General features: G+C 40.2%; 2 protein-coding genes across 2 annotated transcripts; one reads left to right on the top strand and one right to left on the bottom strand.

The window, feature by feature from the left end:
• Positions 1-262: 262 nt before the first annotated feature.
• Positions 263-7441, top strand: LOC115192532 (vacuolar protein sorting-associated protein 4B-like). The gene is made up of 11 exons (XM_029751148.1): positions 263-611; positions 1002-1113; positions 1468-1618; positions 1781-1842; positions 3127-3246; positions 3371-3527; positions 3696-3844; positions 4084-4165; positions 4365-4584; positions 4774-4914; positions 6633-7441. Exons 1-11 carry the CDS (start codon positions 591-593, stop codon positions 6732-6734), a joined length of 1317 nt encoding a protein of 438 aa, XP_029607008.1. The 5' UTR covers positions 263-590; the 3' UTR covers positions 6735-7441.
• A 4871-nt stretch (positions 7442-12312) lies between these two features.
• Positions 12313-19003, bottom strand: plekhb2 (pleckstrin homology domain containing, family B (evectins) member 2). Its single transcript, XM_029751147.1, has 8 exons — positions 18900-19003; positions 18557-18605; positions 18071-18223; positions 17774-17876; positions 17635-17674; positions 15871-15957; positions 14021-14138; positions 12313-13828 (listed from the first exon to the last, which is right to left on the bottom strand). Exons 2-8 carry the CDS (start codon positions 18591-18593, stop codon positions 13683-13685), a joined length of 684 nt encoding a protein of 227 aa, XP_029607007.1. The 5' UTR covers positions 18594-18605; positions 18900-19003; the 3' UTR covers positions 12313-13682.
• Positions 19004-23650: the final 4647 nt, after the last annotated feature.

Raw genomic sequence — 23650 nt, 5'->3', positions numbered from 1 at the left:
TTTTAGATATTTTAAATGTTTATGTTTAGCTCACATAATATAATTTAAAAGTATGCGTTAAGGTGTCTGTAATAGAGTAAATGTGGCAAAAACGAATGTAGACGTTAATTAATGAATGTGTTTATATAGCTTCCCCCAAAAAATTACCACAGTGAGGAGTGCCAAGATGGAGGCACGGCGGCTTCATCACAGCGCCCTTTAATAGTCATCTAGTGTATATATAAATCACCAAGAAACTGAATCCATGCAAATGTGTCTGATACTCTTTGTCTGACCTTATTCATCGCATATGCAATGCACATAGATTTTAAGAATAGGCTATGAAATTGACCGCAGTAAATTGACAACGATAGTTCAGAAAAAGCTCTCGTCTCTTTTTGTGCTGATGTCACATGTAAACCATAGGCGGAAGTGACACTCGACATCTTGATGCGGAAGAGATTCCGAAGAATTAAAGAACTGTCACCAAAATGACAACAAAACACTAACCAGAGCTAATAACGTCGTATTATAGCTATTTCACGTTGATTTACTGAGACGAGTGAAATTCTACGGTGGGTTATTTTGACCATCGTACGTAACCAGCACCCATGGCTAATAACAATTTACAGGTGAGTGAATCTCCAGCTAGAGACAAAATAAATAAGTTAGCTAACTACTGTAGCTAACACAGGATTGTATCGTTAGTCTACTGTGGGTTCAGATTGCGTTATTATATATTTGTCTAGTTAATGTCTCTCTTGACCCAAAGTATTTAATGAATTCGCATCAACTAAGTGTGTATGATTACTGATTTTCCATTTACTAATGCCATTTTGACATACCTTTGTGACATCTTGCGGAACAAGATCTTAACGTCATGCTAATCTTAACGTCATCCTACCTACCCTCTCTTGTTATGGTTCTTTAACATAGCCTCCGCAAGATCGTGACGTCATGCTAATGCTCTACCCTCTCTTGTTATGGTTCTTCTTTAACATAGCCCATGCATTGTGTTACAGAAAGCAATAGATCTTGCAAGCAAGGCTGCAGAGGAGGATAAGGCTAAAAACTACGAGGAAGCTCTCCGGTTGTACCAGCATTCCATTCAATACTTCCTTCATGTTGTTAAATGTGAGTTGTCTCTTATCTCAGTTCAACTTCCTGTTACTTATTTTTTCAAGTTCTTAATTTGCATTTATACTGCAAACACAGAACATCTACATAGGCTACTTTGTTTTTCTGTTCCCTTTCATTTACTGATATATGTGTGACTGAAATGGTTATGAACTGTGCACCTTTGACCTCAGAGTTTGGAATTAACTTTGAATGACCCCATTAGGAGCTATGGATCAACATAAGCAATTTCTTCAGGAAACAGCTTTAACAGTTTTGCTTCACTTTCACATTGAATGACCCACGTGTGAAGATTACCCAGCCTGGGACATAATGTGATGCCAACCTGTGTTACATTTCCTCTTCCTGCAGATGAGGCCCAGGGAGACAAGGCCAAGCAGAGCATCAGGGCAAAGTGTGCAGAGTACCTGGACCGAGCAGAGAAGCTGAAGGAATACTTGAAGAAGAAGGATAAGGCCCCTCCAGCCAAGCCTGTCAAGGAGTCCGGCTCTGATGACAAAGGGTGAGTGAGCATAAGAAATCCTGAGGATGTTATAATCCTCACCAATCCTTCATTCTGATCTAATTCTTGGTTCTTTTGAACTGTTTATACTTTTTGTGTGGCCTGAGGTGGGCCTCCTTATCAGTACAGTGATCTCAAACTACTTTTCTTTTTCTTTTGCAGGAATGACAGTGATGAAGGTGAAGGTGACCCAGAGAAAAAGAAGTTTAAAAATCAACTCTCAGGTGAGTTATATCATCAACTACTTAACTTTTCAGCATTGTTTGTGTGGCTCATACAAAGCTTTGATGCAGTCTTGTGACACTGAATCTGTATTTTATTTGAATGATAAAAAGAGATATTTGTCGTTAGGGGTGTGAACGTTTAAACTAAATTGGGATCGTTAACGTTTACAAAAATCCTAAACCGAAAAAACGATGTTCACAGTGCAGTTATCACAAAACTACCACTAACAGGTCCCGATCATCATCATTAAGGGAAAAATACAAATTAAACGAATACTTAACCCAACAATGCTGTAAAGTTAGGAGGAGGAGAAATGCTTCTTTCAAATTATTTCCCACAGATATAAAGGGCTCCACACATCATCATTGTTAACAGTTGGAAAAAATGTCAGAGAGTGAGACAGGGAAGCGACAGCAGCGAAGTCCTTTATGGCAATACTTTAAGAAGTTAATTGAGAAGGTGGTGAATTAAGCTAGTGCATAGCCAGAACAGGTGCAATGCTAAAACATCTGAAAGGGAGACACCATGACCGTAAGCCCCAACCCATTGCTGGCAACAGCGCAGGCCCCCAACAACAGACATTAAACAGGCTCTTCACACGAAAGAAGTGCAATAAGGGATGGAGTGAGAAACCCACAGCACTGATTACACAAATCATTGCAGCTGATATGCAGCCATTGTTAAGGGTAGAGAATGTCGGCTTCAATGTCCTAATGGCATATCTAGAACCAGACTACAAGATTGTACAAATTGTACAGTGAAATTGTAAAAACAAAAGAATTGTACAGAAATTGTAAAAAAAAAAAAAAAAAAGAATTGTACAATGATTGCTCTGGAAGTACAATGGTCGAGATCTCAAACACCATACGTGGCGTTAACAACAGATTGTTGGATTTCTATGAACACGCTGTCATACATTACCGCAACGAGCCATCACATTGATGAGAAGTGGGACATGAAGTCCCATGTACTAACCACTGAGGACATGGAGGAGAGGCACACCCCAGAGAACCTAAAGATGGCTTTAACTACCTTCGTTGCTGAGTGGGTGGGGGACAGCAGTAAAGTGAGCGCCATCTGGTAGCCATGACTGCGGTAGATTGAACTGCATTGCCCCCTAGCGGTCAGACGCAGGACCATGTGAATTCACGTCTTTTTTTTGTGTATTTTTCTCTCTCAGTTGAAGCAGAAAAAAATGGCACTTTAAACGTTAAGAACATTTTAACATTTGTTACATCCCTATTTGCCATACTACATTTCACCGACTTCTATCTATGTTACAGGGGCCATCGTCATGGAAAAGCCAAACATCAAGTGGAATGATGTAGCTGGGCTTGAGGGTGCAAAGGAGGCCCTTAAAGAAGCTGTCATCTTGCCCATCAAATTCCCTCACCTCTTCACCGGTATGGATTATGGAATTCAAGAAACACAACATTCTAGATATTAACAGATGTATTGTGACTTGCATCTGAAGAGTAAATCGTTTTCAATAAAGAATACCTAAGTATATTTGTCTTTGGTGTCCAGGAAAGCGAACTCCATGGAGAGGGATCCTGCTGTTTGGCCCTCCTGGTACAGGGAAGTCTTATCTGGCCAAGGCTGTGGCCACAGAAGCCAACAACTCTACCTTCTTCTCTATCTCCTCCTCTGACCTGGTGTCCAAGTGGCTGGGGGAGAGTGAAAAGTGAGTGATGGGGCAAGGAGGGTTGGCAGGTTGCTATGCAATCAAATCAATATAATATTTAAAAGGATATTGCTCATACATACCTATCTCTCTCCTTCTCCTCTGTATTCTTCTCCCACACTGTCCTTTGGTCTCATATTCACTCTCCACAACTCTTTCTCTCTTCAGGTTGGTGAAGAACCTGTTCAGCCTGGCCAGGGAGAACAGGCCCTCCATCATCTTCATCGACGAGATAGACTCTCTGTGTGGCTCCAGGAGTGAGAACGAGAGTGAAGCAGCCCGCCGCATCAAGACTGAGTTTCTCGTCCAGATGCAGGGTGAGAGAGCCAGCCACTGGGCTGACTGACTGTACAGTTTACACAAAGCCTGGCCTCAGATCCTGATTACCTTGATTGAGTATTGACACAACTGCTTTGGCCACTATGTTGTTTGGCACTGAACCTTTTTGTTGGTACGGTGTCACCAGAACAACTAAACAACATTTTTTTTGCTAGATTTTGGCTTTCCTTTTAACCGAATCAGCTGTATATTTAAATAATTATCTCTCTTCTCTGAGGTGTTGGAAATGACAATGAGGGAGTCCTGGTTCTAGGAGCCACAAACATCCCCTGGACACTGGACTCTGCTATTAGGAGAAGGTCAGTGTTTATTTATCTTCTGATGATCTCAAGTCCTTTATCTTATTGTGAAGATGTAATATTCACCATTTTTGGACCAAGTGACTCTTATTAAACAGATTGTTAAACATTAGAGATAAATAATGGGATGACCCTTGCTGCATCTCCATATAAACATTCCCATATCAGATATCACAACTGTCGTGTTTCTGTGCCTCAGGTTTGAGAAGCGGATCTACATCCCTCTGCCAGAGGGGCCCGCCCGCTCCTTCATGTTCAAGCTGCATCTGGGCTCCACCCCCAATGAGCTCACTGAATCAGACTATGTGACCCTGGGTAAGAAGACGGAAGGCTACTCTGGAGCAGACATCAGCGTCATCGTAAGGGACGCCCTCATGCAGCCAGTCAGGAAGGTGCAGTCGGCCACTCACTTCAAACGGGTATGTGACAGTCTGACATTCAACAGGGACAGGGCTCATCTAGGTGCAGTGAATCTTAATTCATTGAATTTTCCTCATCTGATAGTTGTGAAGGAAGCATTGAGTCATATGAATACTCTGTCAATGAAACATCAGCTTTCACAAATCCATGTCCCATTTCTGCCCATGCGTTCTTCTTCATACACCCAGGTCCAAGGGTCATCATGGAACCATCCCAACCTTGTGGTAGACGATCTCTTGACCCCATGCTCACCAGGAGATCCAGACGCCATAGAGATGACCTGGATGGATGTTAATGGGGAGAAACTCATGGAGCCCATTGTTTGCATGGTGAGAAGAACCCCAAAAACATATACAGTGATGGAAAAAAGTATTTGATCCCCTGCTGATTTTGTACATTTGCCCACTGACAAAGAAATGATCAGTCTATAATTTTAATGGTAGGTTTATTTGAACAGTGAGAGACAGAATACATTTAAAAAATCCAGAAAAACCCATGTAAAAAATTTTATAAATTGATTTGCATTTTAATGAGGGAAATAAGTATTTGACCCCCTCTCAATCAGAAAGATTTCTGGCTCCCAGGTGTCTTTCGTATACAGGTAATGAGCTGAGATTAGGAGCACACTCTTAAAGGGAGTGCTCCTAATCTCAGTGTTTTACCTGTATAAAAGACACCTGTCCACAGAAGCAATCAATCAATCAGATTCCAAACTCTCCACCATGGCCAAGACCAAAGAGCTCTCCAAGGATGTCAGGGACAAGATTGTAGACCTACACAAGGCTGGAATGGGCTACAAGACCATCGCCAAGCAGCTTGGTGAGAAGGTGACAACAGTTGGTGTGATTATTCGCAAATGGAAGAAACACAAAAGAGCTGTCAATCTCCCTCGGCCTGGGGCTCCATGCAAGATCTCACCTCGTGGAGTTGCAATGATCATGAGAACGGTGAGGAATCAGCCCAGAACTACACAGGAGGATCTTGTCAATGATCTCAAGGCAGCTGGGACCATAGTCACCAAGAAAACAATTGGTAACACACTACGCCGTGAAGGACTGAAATCCTGCAGCGCCCGTAAGGTCCCCCTGCTCAAGAAAGCACATATACATGCCCGTCTGAAGTTTGCCAATGAACATTTGAATGATTCAGAGGACAACTGGGTGAAAATGTTGTGGTCAGATGAGACCAAAATGGAGCTCTTTGGCATCAACTCAACTCGCTGTGTTTTGAGGAGGAGGAATGATGCCTATGACCCCAAGAATACCATCCCCACCGTCAAACATGGAGGTGGAAACATTATGCTTTGGGGGTGTTTTTCTGCTAAGGGGACAGGACAACTTCACCACATCAAAGGGATGATGTACAGGGCCATGTATCGTCAAATCTCGGGTGAGAACCTCCTTCCCTCAGCCAGGGCATTGAAAATGGGTCGTGGATGGGTATTCCAGCATGACAATGACCCAAAACACACGGCCAAGGCAACAAAGGAGTGGCTCAAGAAGAAGCACATTAAGGTCCTGGAGTGGCCTAGCCAGTCTCCAGACCTTAATCCCATAGAAAATCTGTGGAGGGAGCTGAAGGTTCGAGTTGCCAAACATCAGCCTCGAAACCTTAATGTGCTTCTTCTTGTGCGACTTGGAGAAGATCTGCAAAGAGGAGTGGGACAAAATCCCTCCTGAGATGTGTGCAAACCTGGTGGCCAACTACGAGAAACGTCTGACCTCTGATTGCCAACAAGGGTTTTGCCACCAAGTACTAAGTCATGTTTTGCAGAGGGGTCAAATACTTATTTCCCTCATTAAGATGCAAATCAATTTATAATATTTTTGACATGTGTTTTTCTGGATTTTTTTGTTGTTATTCTGTCTCTCACTGTTCAAATAAACCCACCATTAAAATTATAAACTGATCATTTCTTTGTCAGTGGGCAAATGTACAAAATCAGCAGGGGATCAAATACTTTTTTCCCTCACTGTATATTTTTGATTTTGAACATGAGGGAGCAAGTATGTGATGCTAACTGACCCTTGTGATGTGCTGTTCACAGGCTGATATGCTGAGGTCACTGCACAACACCAAGCCAACTGTGAACGAGCAGGACTTGGACAAACTCAAGAAGTTCACAGAGGACTTTGGTCAGGAAGGCTAATACTCAACCAAATAATGCAAACACAACTTTCCTTTCTCATATCCTTTTTCTTCACTGGTTCTCAGGCCTGCATTTGCTACTCTCTCTCCACAAGTAGAAAAGGGGCTTCATGTTTCATGTATGTTAATTTGTTGATTTACTTTGTTAGTTGCCAATACATACCCATAATAGTGTACCCATAGTATACAACTTTTCTTTTTACAAAGATAGATTGGTTGAAGATGGTGATGGTCTCAAATAATATGGATTCATGAAAAGTATTTATAATTTATGCTTTAAAACACTAAAGTGTCTGTTTTGGCCTTGATGGCATCAAACAAGCAATGCATGCAATTGTGCATTACAATAACTCCTCCAAAAGTCCTTTACTCCTTGAAGTGCATCTATGGTTTGACAAGATAGATGAGGATTGCCTGTTTTGTTGTACTGTAATGTGTTTGGACATTGTTTACCAATGTTTTTTTCTTTGTATTCATTTTTCTTACCAAGAAGGGCAACGTCTGTAATTTTGACTCTGCGTTGATGGAGCAGCACTCATTAAAGAGGATCATATCATGATTAACTACCAGCAACTTTAATGATTACAATTTTCTTTCAGCAGTTTTTATGTAGAGTATTTTCATATTATTTTTCTGTACGCTGTTTTTGAAAGAACATGTTAGTCTGAGTGCCTTGCTGGTCAAAATAAAGTAAAAGTACTTTGGAATGGGTTGGTGGGGGTATGTTATAATGTAATATAACCCAATGATTATTCATCTTCAAGGGAAATCAGTAATTGAGTGAGCAATAATCCTTGGTAAAGTGTTTTTGACCTCTTAAATTGTAGTTCCCACATCTTTTCAGACTTCAAATGTTTTGTACAAGTTGTGCCTTGAAGAAGAATCAATGTGCAGTGCATTCAGAAAGTATTCAGACCCCTTGATTTTGTTAGCCTTATTTTAAAATTGATAAAATATTTTTTGCTCTCATCAATCTACACACAATACTCCATAATGACAAAGTGAAAACTGGTTTTTAGAAATGTTTGCAAATTTATTACAAATAAAAAACAGATACCTTATTTACATAAAGACCCTTTGCTATGAGACTCGAAATTGAGCTCGGGTGCATCCTGTTTCCATTAATCATCCTTGAGATGTTTTTACAACTTGATTGGAGTCCACCTGTGGTAAAGTCAATTGATTGGACATGATTTTGAAAGGCACATTTTGAAAAGGCACCTGTCTATATAAGGTCCCACAGTTGACAGTGTATGTCAGAACAAAAACCAAGCCATGAGGTCAAAGGAATAGTCCGTAGAGCTACGAGACAGGATTGTGTTGAGGCACAGATCTGGGCAAGGGTACCAAAAAATGTCTGCAGCATTGAAGGTCCCCAAAAACACAGCGGCCTGCATCATTCTTAAATAGAAGAAGTTTGGAACCACCAAGACTCTTCCTAGAGCTGGCCGCCCGGCCAAACTGAGCAATCGAGAGAGAAGGGTCTTGGTCAGGGAGGTGACCAACTACACGAAAGTCACTCTGACAGAGCTCCAGAGTTCTCTGTGGAGATGGGAGAAGCTTACAGAAGGACAACCATCTCTGCAGCACTCCACCAATCAGGCCTTTATGGTAGATTGACCAGATGGAAGCCACTCCTCAGTAAAAGCCACATGACAGCCTGCTTGGAGTTTGCCAAATGGCACCTAAAAACTGTCAGACCAATAGAAACAAGATTCTTTGGTCTGATGAAAACAAAATTGAACACTTTGGCCTGAATGCCAAGTGTCACGTCTGGAGGAAACCTGGCACCATCCCTACGGTGAAGCATGGTGGTGGCAGCATCATGCTGTGGGGAAGTTTTTCAGCGGCAGGGACTGGGAGACTAGTCAGGATCGAGGGAAAGATGAACGGAGCAAAGTACAGAGAGATCCTTGATGAAAACCTGCTCCAGAGTGCTTAGGACCTCAGACTGGGGCAAAGGTTTTCCTTCCAACAGGACAACGACCCTAAGCACACAGCCAAGACAACGCAGCAGTGGCTTCGGGACAAGTCTCTGAATGTCCTTGAGTGGCCCAGCCAGAGCCCAGACTTGAACCCAATCGAACATCTCTGGAGACCTGAAAATAGCTGTGCTGCAACGCTCAACATCCAACCTGATAGAACTTGAGATCTGCAGAGAAGAATGAGAGAAACTTTCCAAATACAGGTGCGCCAAGCTTGTAGCGTCATACCCAAGAAGACTTGAGGCTGTAATCACTGCCAAAGGTGCTTCAACAAAGTAATGAGTAAAGAATATGAATACTTATGTAAATTAGATATTTTCGTTTTTTTATTTTTTATAAATTTGCAAACATTTCTAAAAACCTGTTTTTTCTTTGTCATTATGGGGTATTGTGTGTAGATTGAAAAAGTCAAGGGGTCTGAATACTTTCCAAATGCACTGTATATCCTCTCTCACTTTCCACTCTAGCTAATGAAACTTAAGATACCCTATTAAAAAAATACGCATATTCAGATCGTTCCTTACTTGGTAATGATTATATACAGCTGTGTTTCTATAACTTCTGACTTTTCTTTCATAGAAAAAAAGTATAAACCACAATGTACAGTAGTCTTTTATTTTCTCATTTGAGCAGTTTACATATTGTCTGGTCACTGGGGTGAGGTGAATAGCATTGAACAATGCTAAGAAGGGAGGAGTGTGTCTTCATAAAAGAAGAACGATCATTATGTATTCTTTTGGCAATACTGTTAACATGTATGACTGTGGGTTTTCCTATAATTATGTATTCAGGATTATTTTCTGGGATTTTCCAGAGGTATCCAGTTTGTTGTGTTCTGATCTTGAACATATATGTACATAAAACTATTACTTACTGAAATTACTGATGTTTGGTTTTACTTTACTTATCTTTGGATGCATGTATATTTCTATATATACACTACTGGTCAAAGTTTTAGAACACCTACTCATTCAAGGGCTTTTCTTTATTTTACTATTTTCTACATTGTAGAATAATAGTGAAGACATCAACACAATGAAATAAAACACATGGAATCATGTAGTAACCAAAAAAGTGATAAACAAATCAAAATATATTTTAGATTCTTTAAAGTAACCACCTTTTGCTTTGATGACAGGTTTGCACACTCTTGACATTCTCTCAACCAACTTCATGAGGAGTGCTTTTCCAACAGTCTTTAAGGAGTTCCCACATATGCTGAGCACTTGTTGGCTGCTTTTCCTTCACAATGCAGTCCAACTCATCCCAAACCATCTCAATTGGGTTGTGGTCGGGTGATTGTGTAGGCCAGGTCATCTGATGCAGCACTCCATCACTCTCCTTGGTCAGAGAGCCCTTACACAGCCTGGAGGTGTGTTTTGGGTCATTGTCCTGTTGAAAAACAAATGATAGTCCCACTTAGCGCAAACCAGATGGGATGGCGTATCGCTGCAGAATGCTGTGGTAGCCATGCTGATTAAGTGTGCCTTGAATTCTAAATAAATCACAGTGTCACCAGTAAAGCACCCCCACACATCACACCTCCTCCATGCTTCACAGTGGGAACCACACATGCGGAGATCATTCGTTCACCGACTCTGCGTCTCACAAAGACACGGTGGTTGGAACCAAAAATCTCCAATTTGGACTTATCAGACCAAAGGACAGATTTCCACCGGTCAAATTTCCATTGCTCGTGTTTCTTGGCCCAAGCAAATCTCTTCTTATTTGTGTACTTTAGTAGTGGTTTCTTTGCGGCAATTCGACCATGAAGGCCTGATTCACGCAGTCTCCCTCTGAACAGTTGATGTTGAGATGTGTCTGTTACTTGATATCTGTGAAGCATTTATTTTGGCTACAATCTGAGGTGCAGTTAACTCTAATGAACTTATCCTCTGCAGCAGAGGTAACTCTGGGTCTTTGATAAGGGAATAATATGTTTAAAGGTAAATGATTAAAGAATCCAACCCTGTCATGTAACCAATTAGTAATTAGTAGTTATGTAGCATGTATAATGAATAATTAAAGTACTGAACGAAAGACCCATAAGGTCTAGTAGAGGCCCGGGAGGAAGAGAAATGTGTGTGTGTATTAGCGGGCCTAAGAAAATAGCGACAACAAGTAGACTGTGATTGACCCGCCAGAGGAACTTTGAGTAACTTAGAGAAGGGAGTAACCCTCAAGGTCCCTCTAATCTCGGGGGAAAGGAACAGCCAGCGCTGGGTGGTGATTAACAGTGGTGAGAACTCCGGGGAGGGATACAACTCACCTACTGTTTGTGTGGAGGTATGTGCATAAGTGGGGAGTGAGCATAAAATGAATGTCTTTGTGTAATGGACTTCAGAACGTTCTCTGAATAAACTGTACAGACCTTTTGCAGAAAGCTGAGTCTTTGCCTAATTATTCTTAACCCAGTGTCTTACAAACCTTGGGGATTAGTCAAGGCTTATTGATTGTTAATTAATATCATTGGGACACAAAATTCCACTGACAGTCTTCCTTTCCTGTGGTGGTCCTCATGAGAGCCAGTTTCATCATAGCGCTTGATGGTTTCTGTGACTGCACTTGAAGAAACTTTCAAAGTTCTTGAAATGTTCCTGATTGACTGACTTAAAGTAATGATGGACTGTCGTTTCTCTTTGCTTATTTGAGCTGTTCTTGCCATAATATGGACTTGGTCTTTTGCCAAATAGGGCTATATTCTATATACCACCCCAACCTTGTCACAACACAACCGATTGGCTCAAATGCATTAAGAAGGAAATAAATTACACTAATTAACATTTAACAAGGCACACCTGTTAATTGAAACACATTCCAGGTGACTACCTCATTCAGCTGGTTGAGAGAATGCCAAGTGTGCAAACCTGTCATCAAGGCAAAGGGTGGCTACTTTGAAGAATATCAAATATAAAATATATTTTGATTTGTTAAACACTTTTTTGGTTACTACATGATTCCATGTGTTATTTCATAGTTGTGATGTCTTCACTTATTCTACAATGTAGAAAATAGTAAAAATAAAGAAAAACCCTTGAATGAGTAGGTGTGTCCAAACTTTTGATTGGTACTGTATATATATCCAACTGCAATTATAAGCTTATCATTCACAAGAAACTGGGATGTGAACACAATGCATAGGAGAGTAATATTGTGATACTAACAGTGGTGTGAAATATAGGGAACGGTTTTAAGAGACAAGCGTTTTGTCCCCAGACCCAACACACACAGCACTGTCGTGCCAAATGTGTAAATAATCTATAGAATGTGCGTGTAGTCTACATTTCATACTAACTAAGCACTATTATTTATTTGCTCTCGACTGTCATATCAAAGTTAATTGTTTTTCAAACACCATGGCTGCATTTACACAGGCAGCCCAATTCTGATATTTATTTTCAGTAATTGGTATTTTGACCAATCAGATCTGAAAAAGATCTGTGATTGGTCAAATGACCAGTCAAAAGACCAATTACTGGAAAAGAGATCAGAATTGGGCTGTCTGTGTAAACGCAGCCCAGGTGACATCAAGCATCTTCCCTTGAGCCAAGGTGGAACTCAGAAGTTGCTAGGATTTACATATAGTTTCAAAAGTGAATTCATGTGAATTTAATGATAATTTAATACAATGGTTAAAATGTCATACATCACTGAAGAGCAATAAACAATGCATTCATTCTGCATAACAAAGCATGTTTCCCATTTGAAATTTAAGGTATAACGATTACTTCATTTGATATCAAATAAATATCCTATATCATAAATTAATGTATACAACTTTCATGTCAAAAGAGGAAACATAACCTAGTATTCCAAATGTCTATACAAGGTGGCATAACTTTGAATGAAATGTAAGACTTTGAAATTGAATATAAAAGGTTAATAGGTGAGAAACCAGTCTCTATGACGTGTTCAGTGAGGCCACTCAATTATTTAACTAGTAACTTATCCACTTAACCAAAGAGCATAATGTAATTAGTCAAATATACTATTAATATCAGTAACAGGGAAAAGTTAAATATAAAAAAAAAAAAAACATTTTGGGAGTGTGAGTAAAGTCAAAACAATTCAAATGTCAAGGAGTATCTTTCAGTTCTGTTGTAACAGCGTCTAAACTTAAGATGAACCTGATGACGCTTGTGCATACCCTTACAAACACATGCATCTCCTGAATATCCATTCAAACGTGAGATAAAATAAAATACATGGTTTAACAGCTGACAATAAAGTAATAGGAAAACATAACAATAAGGACTGTTGTAAAGAAGAAAACAAATCCCATGTTCACTTCCCCTTAACAAATATCTAATATCCTACCATGTTAAAGGAATGACGATAACCAAGTAACAACATATGAAGGTGAGTAAAATGACAAAGATGAAGTAGAAAACCCCCACAAAAGCACATTGGATGTAAGACAGGTTTTAGGTGAAGAATCAGGAAGCACAACCCTCAAAGGAACAAAGAAATGTAGCCTGCACTCAGGCAGGTGCCACTACACTCTCTTCCACATTCTTATTGACCACTCTACTACATGGGACATCAGAACACTTAATTTGCTAGACCTGAAAATATATATATTTAATGTCTCTCAAAACCTTTCCTTCAAATGCGCGTTAGAATATCCAATTATCATTTGCGTTTATTTAAAAGTACATTCGTGTTTCAAACAAAAGGACAGACAGTACAAACAAAAGAAGAGGCAAGCTGCATAATAGCTACTGTGCCTAATAGAAAGTGCTAGAGTATTAATACATCAAACGTTTTGGTAAGGACACAAATGGAGTAATTTACTGGCACATCACAATCATGCGTCATAGGTGAACAAAGCCCAACCATCACATACATTTAACTCCTCCATCTGTCACATGGCTACAGAGATGAAGTTGCAGTGCTACCAACATGTGGGAACAGTGTGTGTCAGTTGGGGGTGGGTATCGTTGTAAGCTGTTCCTATGAAGACACTAGAAGACAGAGAAGAGAGAGCCAAGAGCCAATCCAGTCGCAGCTCCAGCGAGCATGCTGAGAGCCACGTCTCCTCCATCGTCACGTTGACGCTCGTGAACAATAACCTGATTCATCTCTTGGGGATTCCTCATAGGATATGCTCCTACAAATCATGGTGGGAAACATTAACTGCAGTTAGAATGGTGGAAAAAGCTATATTGCAAAATAGCAAATGAAAGATTACATCCATTAAAAGAACAAAGAAACATTTAATTAAATGTGATTATCAACATAACTTTGACATTCCTTCGGGAGCATGCAAACTAAAAAAAGTGTGAATTGACCCTGTGCGTACCTTGGTACTGATAGGGGTATGCAACAGCATAGGGCTGCCCATCAGCTGAGTAAATGATCTGTGTGCCATAGACAGGAGGAGCTGGGGAATACCCTCCATAAGCATCTGGAACATAAACCTGTTGGAAAGGCAGAAATCACTTGTGTCTATTGGGGAGACTACCACTACTGCCCTGGTATCTAGAGAACTGATGCAAGCCATATACATTTATCCAAAATCACAATATATAGCATAAACACCATGTTACAGTGCCTTCAGAAAGTTCTCACACCCCTTTACTTTTTTCCATATTTTGCTGTGTTACAGCTTGGAGGTAAAATTGATTACATATAGATTTGTTGTCACGGGCCAACACACAATGTCAAAGTGGAATTATGTTTGTTTTTTTACATTTTATAAATTAATTACATGTGAAAAGCTGAAATGTCTCAAGTCAATAAGTATTCAACCCCTTTGTTATGGCAATTTGCTTAACAAGTCACATAATAAGTTGCATGGACTCACTGTGTGCAATAATAGTGTTTACATGATTTTTGAATGACTACCTCATCTCTGTAACCAACACATACAGATAATTGTAAGGTCCTTCAGTCGAGCAGTGAATTTCAAACACAGATTCAACCACAAAGACCAGGGACGTTTTCCAATGTCTCACAATGAAGGGCACCTATTGGTAGATGGGTAAGAAAAAATGTACATGTAAATAAAAAAATAAAAAAGGCAGACATTGAATAACCCCTTGATAGTGAAGTTATTAATTACACTTTGGATGTTGTCTCAATACACCCAGTCACTACAAAGATACAGGCGTCCTTCCTAATTTAGTTGCCGGAGAGGAAGAAAACCGCTCAGGGATTTCACCATGAGGCCAATGGTGATTTTAAAAAAAAGTTATAGTTTAATGGCTGTGATTGGAGAAAACTGAAGATGGATCAACAACATTATAGTTACTCCACAATACTAACCTAATTGACAGAATGAAAAGGAAGCCTGCACAGAATAAAAAATACTCCAAAACATGCATCACGTTTGCAACAAGGCACTAACTAAAGTAATACTGCAAAAGAAAAATGTGGCAAAGCAATTAACTATTTGTCCTGAATACAAAGTGTTATGTTTGGGGCAAATCCAATACATTACTGAGTACCATTCTATATTTTCAAGCATAGTGTTGGCTGCATCATGTTATGGGTATGCATGTAATTGTTAAGGACTGGGGAGTTTTTTTTAGGATTAAGAAGAAAGAAAGAAATGGAGCACAAGCAAAATCCTGGAGAAAAATCTGGTTCAGTCTGCCTTCTACCAGACACTGGGAGATGAATTCACCTTCCAGCAAGACAATACCCTAAAACACACGGCCAAATCTTCACCGGACTTGCTTACAAAGAAGGCAGTCAATGTTCCTGAGTGGCCGAGTTACAGTTTGACTTAAATCTACTAGAAAATCTATGGCAAGACCTGAAAATGGTTGTCTAGCAACCAATTTGGTAGAGCTTGAATAATTTTTTAAATAATAAAATGGGCAAATGTTGCACAATCCAGGTGTGGAAACCTCAGACTTACCTAGAAAGACTCACGGCTATAATCGCTGCCAAAGGTGCTTCTACAAAGTATTGACTTGGGTATGAATACTTATGAGATATTTCTGTATTTTATTTTCAATAAATGTGCAAAAATATCTAAAAACCAACTGTTCACTGTCATTAAGGGGTATTGCGTGTAGATTGAATTCAGGCTGTAACAACAAAATGTGGGTGTAAGTAAAGCGGTATTAATACTTTCTGAAGGCACTAGACTGCTCAAAGCATATTTACAAACGTAAAGTCTAGGCAGCAGGCTCACATACGTACCGGAGGTGGAGGACCATATTCAGCATATGGAGGAGGGGCAGAAGCAACAATTTGCTGCGCAAAGCCAATCTGAGGAGGAGCGACCACCTAAAAATAGAGAGATATACACACACAGTACCAGTCAAAGGTTTGCAGACACCTACTCAAAAATAAATATCAGAATTGGGCTGCCTGTGTAAATGCAGCCATGGTGTTTGAAAAACAATGAATATTGATATGACAGTCGAGAGCAAATAAATAATAGTGCTTAGTTAGTATGACATGTAGACTACACGCACATTCTATAGATTATTTACACATTTGGCACGACAGTGCTGTGTGTGTTGGGTCTGGGGACAGAACGCTTGTCTCTTAACACCGTTCCCTATATTTCACACCACTGTCAGTATCACAATATTACGCTCCTATGCATTATGTTCACATCCCAGTTTCTTGTGAATAATAAGCTATATGTTAGTTTATAATTGCAGTTGGATATATATACAGTACCAATCAAAAGTTTGGACACACCTACTCATTCAAGGGTTTTTCTTTATTTTTACTATTTTCTACATTGTAGAATAATAGTGAAAACATCAAAACTATGAAATAACACATATGGAATCATGTAGTTTTTGCTTGTTCTTATCTGTAATTATATATATTTTTAAACTGCATTGTTGGTTAGGGCCTTGTAAGTAAGCATTTTACTGTAAGTTCTACACCTGTTGTAGTCGGCGCATGTGACTAATACAATTTGATTTAGTAACCAAAAAGTGTTAATTCAAAATATATTTTATATTTGAGATTCTTCAAAGTAGCCACCCTTTGCCTTGATGACAGCTTTGCACTCTTGACATTCTCGCAACCAGCTTCACCTGGAATGCTTTTCCAACAGTCTTTATGGAGTTCTCACATATGCTGAGCACTCTTCTTATTTGTGTACTTTAGTAGTGGTTTCTATGCAGCAATTCGACCATGAAGGCCTGATTCACACAGTCTCCTCTGAACAGTTGATGTTGAGATGTGTCTGTTACTTGAACTCTGTGAAGCATTTATTTGGGCTGCAATCTGAGGTGCAGTTAACTCTAATGAAATTATGCTCTGCTGCAGAGGTAAGACTGGGTCTTCCTTTCCTGTGGCGGTCCTCATGAGAGCCAGTTTCATCATAGCGCTTGATAGTTTTTGCGACTGCACTTGAAGAAACTTTCAAAGTTCTTGAAATGTTCCTGATTGACTGACTTTCATGGCTTACAAGTAATGATGGACTGTCGATTCTCTTTGCTTATTTGAGCTGTTCTTGCCATAACATGGACTTGGTCTTTTACCAAATAGGGCAATCTTCTGTATACCACCCCTACCTTGTCACAACAACTGATTGGCTCAAGCGCATTAAAGGAAAGAAATTCCACAAATTAACAAGGCACACCTGTTAAATGAAACACATTCCAGGTGATAACCTCATGAAGCTGGTTGAGAGAATGCCAAGAGTGTGAAAACCTGTCAAGGTAAAGGGTGGCTACTTTGAAGAATATCAAATATATTTTGATTGGTTTAACACTTTTTTGGTTACTACATTATTCCATGTGTTACTTCATAGTTTTGACATCTTCTTGCTACTATTCTACAATGTAGAAAATAGTAAAAATAAAGAAAAACCCTGGAATGAGTAGGTGTGTCCAAACTTTTGACTGGTACTGTATATTAAGACCTGAGCTATAATACTGTCCATAAGTACACTAGGATATGCAGGCAGAGGTTCTTTGCAGACCAGCAGAAACTCACAGAGCTGATTCTGGCATCCTGGAGAGCCATGGTCCATGCCCTGAAACAACGATGGGAAAACAAGAATAAACATGAGTTTTCAACAGGCTAACCCATATACACACAACTAATCACAGTCATATAGGGAGAGATGTCTTACAGTGCATCATCTGCACTGTCTCCACAAATGCTGATAACCTGTCCATCCCTGCAGACTATCTGGAGCAGGGCATCTCGACTTCTGCCCTCTGGAGGGTTTAGATCTGTGGACAGTGAAAAGGTGGATGGAACTGTTGGTTGATGGGTTGGTGTGGATACATTTTCGTCATTAAGCAGATGCTCTTATGCAGGGTGACTTACAGTTAGGGGGGGGGGGGGGGTAGTAGTTCACATTTTATCCTATTGCGAGTTGAGAGCTTTTGATAGAAAAGTATAGCAGATGTAGGTAGTCAAGTACCTTGACATGCAGTTGCACTGCGAATGTTAATGCAGTCCACTCTCATGTGGATCTCATCCTCCATATCTCGCCGGTGCTGGTCATCATAGAAAACCAGCCGCCCATCAGACCACAGATCAAACCAGTTCCTCTTCCACCGCCGAAGAATAGTGCCTGTATCATATAATTATATTTTATTTAAATACTCTTAGCACTTTGTGCAAACAAAGGTCTAAGCCCCAAAGAGCAATGAGCCCATTGCGGTATGTAAAAACTACACGACGAAATGCTGTGAAGTGTCAGTTAGAAAACATTTCTGCAATGAAAACTAGCACTTCTATTGAACATGTTCATTAAACTGGGAGGAACCTACATGAATCTGTCCAATAGAAACGCTAGTTTTCGTTGCAAAACGTTTGGAGTAAAGATTACACTCCAGGTTTGTGACAGACTTGCGTACTGCACTAGTGACAGTGTACAGCTAACGTTAGCTACAGCTCCACTCACTCTGCCGATGGAGGAAGCCACTTTTCACAATCGACATCGTTAGGTTACTCTGAAAATAAACAATTAAAAACATTTGGAAACAACAAAAAATGCTTACTGGATATAGCGAAATCTATTTAGCTATCTACAAGGTCATTTTCATATCTAATAGCTAGTTTAGCTAAACCATCGTAACACTCACTGCCTACACTAGTGCCTGGTATGCTAACTAACGTTAGCTGACCGAATCTATTTACGTTGGCATTTGACCCTTTGGTAAACTATGCTTTGAAGCTTATTCGGACAATATTGCTGTCGATTATAATATGACTAGCTACACATGCCATATCTGGAATTAAATTACCTCTTGTGGAACGTCCTTTTCAAAGCCCTGAGAGGACAAAAGTTAACTGTCTTGTTTTGAATGACATCATCAATATCAGCTGACTGGTCCTTAATTAGAATGCTGGGAATTGAAGCCACGACAAACAATCATATTATTAGTTCCCTGTAATGTTACAATAATAATGTCGTTATTGTCTTTACTTTTTTACTTTTAAAATATAAAGGAGCCAAACCCTAAAGTTATCCAATCAAATCTATCTTTTGAGCCAAAGAAAATGAAGGATGTCATGAATTATGAATGTCTGTAGTTACTGTTCAGCTAATGAATGCTATGTTCATAACCAAGTGGGAAGGTGGTATTTACCACATATGACAGGGAAAAATCCACTTAAAAGGCCCTCCAACTCTTATTTACTAGTGGGGAAATCATCAATAGATGACGTGCGTGCTTGTGCGAAATGGGAAACTGAGAAGTCGGAAATCTGACATGATTGTGTTCAAGTGTTTTTGAAGTTGAAACAATTCTTATATTAGTAAGATTTTAGCTTGATAAGTTAGCCAACATTGCTAATAATATAGTTAGCTAGCTTGCTTAACTACATGGTCCGGAACTTCGGTGACTACTAAGTATCTTTTTGAACTCCCGCTTTGGGATGGATGTGTTAATGTGTAGTTCATACGTGCAGAATTACTGTTTTAACACAATTTGCCACAAAATCCTAGTTTGAAAGCGACTGCTTTTCTGGAAGCTGTGCTCCGCCATTTCCCTTACATTTTCCTACACGTGAGCTAGCACTTTGAGTTCTAGGCAATGAGCTTCAGCCCCTAGCCATTTGAGTAACAGCTAGCAAGATGCACACACAGCAGTGCGAGAGAGCAATGACTTGGTGCACATAAACTCAGCAAAAAAAAAAGAAACGTCCTCTCACTGTGTTTATTTTCAGCAAACTTAACTTGTGTAAATATTTGTATGAACATAACAAGATTCAACAACTGATATAAAAACTGAACAAGTTCCACAGATGTGACTAACAGAAATTTAATAATGTGTCCCTGAACAAAGGGGGTGTGGCCACCAGCTGCATTAAGTACTGCAGTGCATCTCCTCATGGACTGCACCAGATTTGCCAGTTCTTGATGTGAGATGTTACCCCACTCTTCCACCAAGGCACCTGCAAGTTCCCGGACATTTCTGGGGGGAATGGCCCTAGCCCTCACCCTCCGATCCAACAGGTCCCAGACGTGCTCAATGGGATTGAGATCCGGGCTATTTGCTGGCCATGGCAGAACACTGACATTTCTGTCTTGCAGGAAATCACGCACAGAACGAGCAGTATGGCTTCTGGCATTGTCATGCTGGAGGGTCATGTCAGGATGAGCAAGCAGGAAGGATACCACATGAGGGAGGTGGATGTCTTCCCTGTAATGCACAGCGTTGAGATTGCCTTCAATGACAACAAGCTCAGTCCGATGATGCTGACACACTGCCCCAGGCCTTGACGGACCCTTTTACAAATTATATTTGAAAGACAGGGTCCTGAAAAAGGGACGTTTCTTTTTTTGCTGATTTTATGTGATGTAGCAACCAAAGTTATTTTCCAACCGTTTAGTTCTGAACAAAACCATTATTTATTTATTTGTTCTGACCAGCAAATTAAAGTTCTGAACCGGTTCCAACCAAAAAAAAGTAGCGGTTTATATCGTTACTTTCTAATCTTTTTTAAACCTCTGAAATATACTTTTACATTTTTTTAAAAAACATTTAACTCGACATTGAATTACTTTACCAATCAGTGCAGCTAGAACAGTTTGCTGTGGAGTGGGTAATCGATTTAATCTGCATAGATAAGTAATTAAGAGCAAATTCTATTTTGCTGTAACAGCATGGTTTAATTGTAATGAAAGACAAACACTATGCTGCCAGTCACGTAGGGCGTGAGATGCAACTGAAATTGAGGGTGAGGATAGAAGAAGCTCGACTTGAAGTGCTGGGCATCTTGTTATGATATGCATTACTAGAAATAGGCCCACAGAATTATACTTACGGAGGATGATGAAGGAACTTTTATGAAGGAACTTTGAATGTCTTTGAATTTCCTAGTTGGGCTAACAAGCATGTTCTGTGCAGAGCAGCACTATAATTACAAACACGTCTTACCTTTTTGTAGTTAATAAATCTGATGTGAAACTTGATAACTATAGTATTCCTTAACTAGCATTGAAAAAGTAAATCCATTCTCTAATTAAACATCTCTCCCTAATTTCAGAATTACACTTGTAACGTCATCAGTAGACTACAGTAACGTGTGCTTCAGATGGGAGTCGCAGGTAGCCTATACATCAGGGATTGTAACATGTTCAAGGAACAGAACAGAAAACCCGAAAATAACATTTTTTTTTTAGAGGAACAGAACCGAGAACGAAAGTGATCTATACGAACCGGTTAAAAACGTTATTTTACGTTCCGGGAATTTTTTTCCAGTCTCACAAAAAAAACGCAATAAAGCACCTATGCAAAACCCTCACTGTCACTCACAAACTTATTCCATTGTCTGCCTGCCTGCCTGCCAGCTAAAATCAGTGTTGCCAACTCCTCAGTAAGGAAAGTAGCTGTTGGCTGTCCTAAAAGTAGCTAGAAGTCGCTGAATGACGTCATCGCCTAATTTGCATAATTGGCCATGTGCATGTAACTGTGATGGACGCTGTAGGAGAGAGGAATAACGTTGTGGGAGAGACAAAAAGTGAGTAAAAAACACCCTAAATATGTTTACAACTACAAATTAACTTTCTTCTGTCGATTCTTTTTTTTTTTTTTATGTCACAATTCCAACCCTCCTCCTTTATCCGGGCTTGGGACCGGCAAAAGTGACCCAAAAGAGACTCTGGCGGAGTTACTTAGTTTTTTATTTTATTTTTTTGTTTTTTTGTTTAGTTTTCTTAATTTGGTTTGGTTTTTAACCTTATGGTCCACTTAGGAGCCTACAACAAGTCACAGTAAAACATGAAAATCTTTAGCCATAACATTTAAAAAATAAAAATGTATACAATCTACATTAACAATCTAAATGGACCAAAAAGAGACAATAGAAAAAACTGTCAATGGCAATGTGAGAAAATTATGGTAACTAGTCTGGCCCTAATTCAGGTTAATTGTTTTTTTCCCCAGACATTTACATTTTTACATTTAAGTCATTTAGCAGACGCTCTTATCTAGAGCGACTTACAAATTGGTGCATTCACCTTATGATATCCAGTGGAACAACCACTTTACAATAGTGCATCTAAATCTTTTTTTGGGGGGGGGGGTTAGAAGGATTACTTTATCCTATCCCAGGTATTCCTTAAAGAGGTGGGGTTTCAGGTGTCTCCGGAAGGTGGTGATTGACTCCGCTGTCCTGGCGTCGTGAGGGAGCTTGTTCCACCATAGGGGTGCCAGAGCAGCGAACAGACCCCCCCTCCACACACACACAGGCTGTGCTGGCTCACAGAAAGAGTGGGTCATCGTCATTTTGGTCAAGGCTCTCTATGGCAGGTTCAGTAACTGAGGGAGCTGACTTAAATGAGTAAGCAGCTGATGTGCCAAAAAGCTGCAAAACATTATCAGGCAGCTGTTGCTCATAGCAAGCCTCACCAGACAGCTTCAGTCCATATCGAATGTACAGGATGGAGTTAAGGGTCTGCAAGGACATCCGATTTCATCTGGCTGAATACTCTCTCGACTTCAGCATTCGAGTGTGGCAAGGACAACACAGACACAGCAGCCATGGCAAGTTCTTGAAATGGGTTGATATCAGCTGCATCCCTGAACTTTCAAATCTCACTCCAGAAGCCTAGTGTGTTTTTGTCTCATTCAATTTACTAAGATGGATGGCATGCCATTGCTGGACAATCTTGTCTATCTGCAGGGGAGTAGCCAAGGAGCTTGGCTATTTTTTCTATTACTCCAGGGCTCTTATTGTGCTTTAGACTTTCCTCCACATTGAAAACTGACATGTACTGCAATGCTTCGATGTTGTCCAGCAGTCTCACCCTCAACTCATTAGTGAGGGAGATGGTGAAGGCTACACACCGCTTTCGGACATTGTTTTCATCCTCAGGCGCAAGGTGGAGGAGCTCAGCTGCCTTTGACTCAAAAAGGTAACCAAGGTACGGTTTGGGACTGATGTATCCATCTATTGGCCCTTTGAGTACATCAACATTTGCCAGTGGATTCAGCACCCTGCTGCTCACAGACTTGATCAGGCTAACCAAGCTGTCAAGTAGCTTAAGAGGATCTACTTGACCTCCCTCAAAAGCCTTGATGGCCAACTGTACCTCACCAAGCACTGACTTCAAAAAAGTCAGATACAATATGTTTTGAGGATCACTGTACATGGAGTACAAAACCTCAGCCATGTAGCAGTGTTCACTGAACTTGGTGACTGCGAAATGCAGCCTAAGCTCCTCCCACTGGTCCAAAATGCGTGAAACCGCAGGTTCAATGGAGAGTCAACGTGTGGCACACACCTTGGTTATCTGTAAAGGTTTCTCCCCACAGTTGATGGTCTCATATATGGCCTTGTAGGCCTCCCTGCGCTTTGGAGACACTGAAAACCAGTTATAAGTCTCTCGTACCAAGTACTCCACACTACGGGGGATGGTGTCATTGGAAGCATGACTTACAGCAAGCTGCAGAGTGGCACACACAGCGAATAAGAACCAGATATTTGAGGCCATACTCCTCCTTCAGCACTTTATGGACCCCATTGTTAATCCCCGTTATAACAGAGG

The sequence above is a fragment of the Salmo trutta genome, chromosome 4, assembly GCF_901001165.1.
Source record: "Salmo trutta chromosome 4, fSalTru1.1, whole genome shotgun sequence".
Taxonomy (NCBI): domain Eukaryota; kingdom Metazoa; phylum Chordata; class Actinopteri; order Salmoniformes; family Salmonidae; genus Salmo; species Salmo trutta.
The sequence above is the reverse complement of the archived record's forward strand: the minus strand, read 5'-3'. Positions and strand labels throughout refer to the sequence as shown.